Source organism: Cyclopterus lumpus, chromosome 4, assembly GCF_009769545.1.
Source record: "Cyclopterus lumpus isolate fCycLum1 chromosome 4, fCycLum1.pri, whole genome shotgun sequence".
NCBI classification, from domain to species: Eukaryota; Metazoa; Chordata; class Actinopteri; order Perciformes; family Cyclopteridae; genus Cyclopterus; species Cyclopterus lumpus.
In genome coordinates, this window is record NC_046969.1 from 27,273,872 (window position 1) to 27,276,371 (window position 2,500).

The 2,500-nt window shown below is 55.3% G+C and overlaps 1 protein-coding gene across 2 annotated transcripts in view; it reads right to left on the bottom strand.

The window, feature by feature from the left end:
• Positions 1–2,500, bottom strand: part of tp63 (tumor protein p63) — a 24,230-nt gene that overhangs the window by 9,281 nt on the left and 12,449 nt on the right. For both annotated transcript variants that reach the window (XM_034531009.1, XM_034531010.1), the window contains exons 3-4: positions 485–671; positions 281–396 (exon numbers count right to left, since the gene is read on the bottom strand). In XM_034531009.1, the coding sequence (XP_034386900.1) occupies positions 281–396; positions 485–671 (303 nt within the window). The remainder of the gene's footprint in view (positions 1–280; positions 397–484; positions 672–2,500) is intronic.

Below are 2,500 nucleotides of genomic sequence, written 5' to 3' on the forward strand. Positions count from 1 at the left end.
GAACCAGGACTCTCACCTGAGGAGGCTCATAGGGAACCAGGACTCTCACCCGAGGAGGCTCATAGGGAACCAGGACTCTAACCTGAGGAGGCTCATAGGGAACCAGGACGCTCACCTGAAGAGGCTCATAGGGAACCAGGACGCTCACCCGAGGAGGCTCATAGGGAACCAGGACGCTCACCCGAGGAGGCTCATAGGGAACCAGGACTCTCACCTGAGGAGGCTCATAGGGAACCAGGACTCTCACCTGAGGAGGCTCATAGGGAACCAGGACTCTCACCTGAGGAGGCTCATAGGGAACCAGGACGCTCTGTCTCCCAGTGATGGAGTCCTCCACATACTGGGCGTGGTTGTTGCCCTCCACGCGGATCAGGTGACTGGGAGGAGCAATCTGACCTGGAAGCAGCGACCGGTGTCAATAACAAAAAGGTTGGTTCCCCTGAAGAGAACCCTTGTTCTTCCTCAATAAAGGAAAGGAACTGACCGTCGTTGAACTCGCGGCTCAGCTCGTGGTTCGGGCAGCGCTTCACCACCTCGGTCACGTGCTCCGCCTTCTTGTAGACCGGCATAGCCCGGATCACGGCGCCCTGCGGCGGGTTGGTCAGGACCTTGATCTGGATCGGACACGTCTTGGCGATCTGGCAGTACAGCTTCTTCAGGTCTGTGGAGTACTGGAGGAGCAGAGGGGAGAAGAACCGTTAAAGGAAGGCGGGTCCTGAACCTCCAGGTGAAGGTCTGAGAACAGCTGGTTCCCCCTGGAGCCCAGGACTATGATTAGACCTCATTAAAGCTTGAAAGGGGGCTCAGCCTCTGGGACTTCCTTCGAGGGCCATAAAGTCGACTCTCCAGCTGCAATTAAACCGGCCAGACTTTCATCTCCCTCCTTCCTCCCATAGGGACCAGTGAAACCAGTCTAACCAGTGCGGGGGACCCTCATGCTCCTCAAGGAGGACCAGGAGCAGGACTACAGCAAACCTCTGTTTTTAAGGACTCTCCGAGCAGGAGGAGGAAGAAGAGGTAGAGGAGGAAGAGGAGGAGGAAGAGGAGGAGGACGTGGTAGAGGAGGAGGAGGAGGTGGTACAGGAAGAGGAGGAGGAGGAAGAGGAGGAGGACGTGGTAGAGGAGGAGGAGGAGGTGGTACAGGAAGAGGAGGAGGAGGAAGAGGAGGAAAAGGAGGAGGTGGTAGAGGAGGAGGAGGAAGAGGAGGAGGAGGAGGAGGAGGAAGAGGAGAAGGAGGTGGTAGAGGAGGAGGAGGAAGAGGAGGAAGAGGAGGAGGTGGTAGAGGAAGAGGAGGAGGAGGAAGAGGAGGAAGAGGAGGAGGTAGAAGAGGAGGAGGAAGAGGAGGAAGAGGAAGAGGAGGAGGAGGTGGAAGAGGAGGAGGAGGAAGAGGAGGAGGTGGTAGAGGAAGAGGAGGAGGAAGAAGAGGAGGAGGAGGAGGAGGAGAAAGAGGAGGAGGAGGTAGAGGAGGAGGAGGAAGAGGAGAAGGAGGTGGTAGAGGAAGAGGAGGAGGAGGAAGAGGAGGAGGTGGTAGAGGAGGAAGAGGAGGAGGAGGAAGAGGAGGAGGAGGTAGAGGAGGAGGAGGAAGAGGAAGAGGAGGAGGAGGAGGTGGTAGAGGAAGAGGAGGAGGTAGAGGAGGAGGAGGAGGAAGAGGAGGAGGTGGTAGAGGAAGAGGAGGAAGAGGTAGAGGAGGAAAAGGAGAAGGAGGAGGAGGAGGAAGAGGAGAAGGAGGAGGAGGAGGAAGAGGAAGAGGAGGCTCAGCAACAGGCTGCTTTAAGGAATCAGAGATCTGATCAGAGAACAGAGGTTTGTTTAGATCATAATCCTACTGTCACACACACACACACACACACACACACACACACACACACACACACACACACACACACACAGACACACACACACACACAGACACACACACACACACACACAGACACACACACACACACACACACACACACACACAGACACAGACACAGACACACACACACACACACACACACAGACACAGACACACACACACAGACACACACACACACACACACAGACACACACACACACACACACACACACACACACAGACACAGACACAGACACACACACACACACACACACACACACACACACACACACACACAGACACACACACACACACAGACACACACACACACACACACAGACACACACACACACACACACACACACACACACAGACACAGACACAGACACACACACACACACACACACACACACACACACACACACACACACACACACACACACAGACACAGACACAGACACACACACACACACACACACACAGACACACAGAGCTCCCCTCCCAGCCCTCGGGGTACAAACTTTGAACACACCCACACACACACACACACACACACACATACACACACACACATACACACACACACACACACACACACACACAGGACAGCGGGTTGACTGATGGGATTCATTGGCTCACACAGGGCGCGGTGCGTTCAGGTGT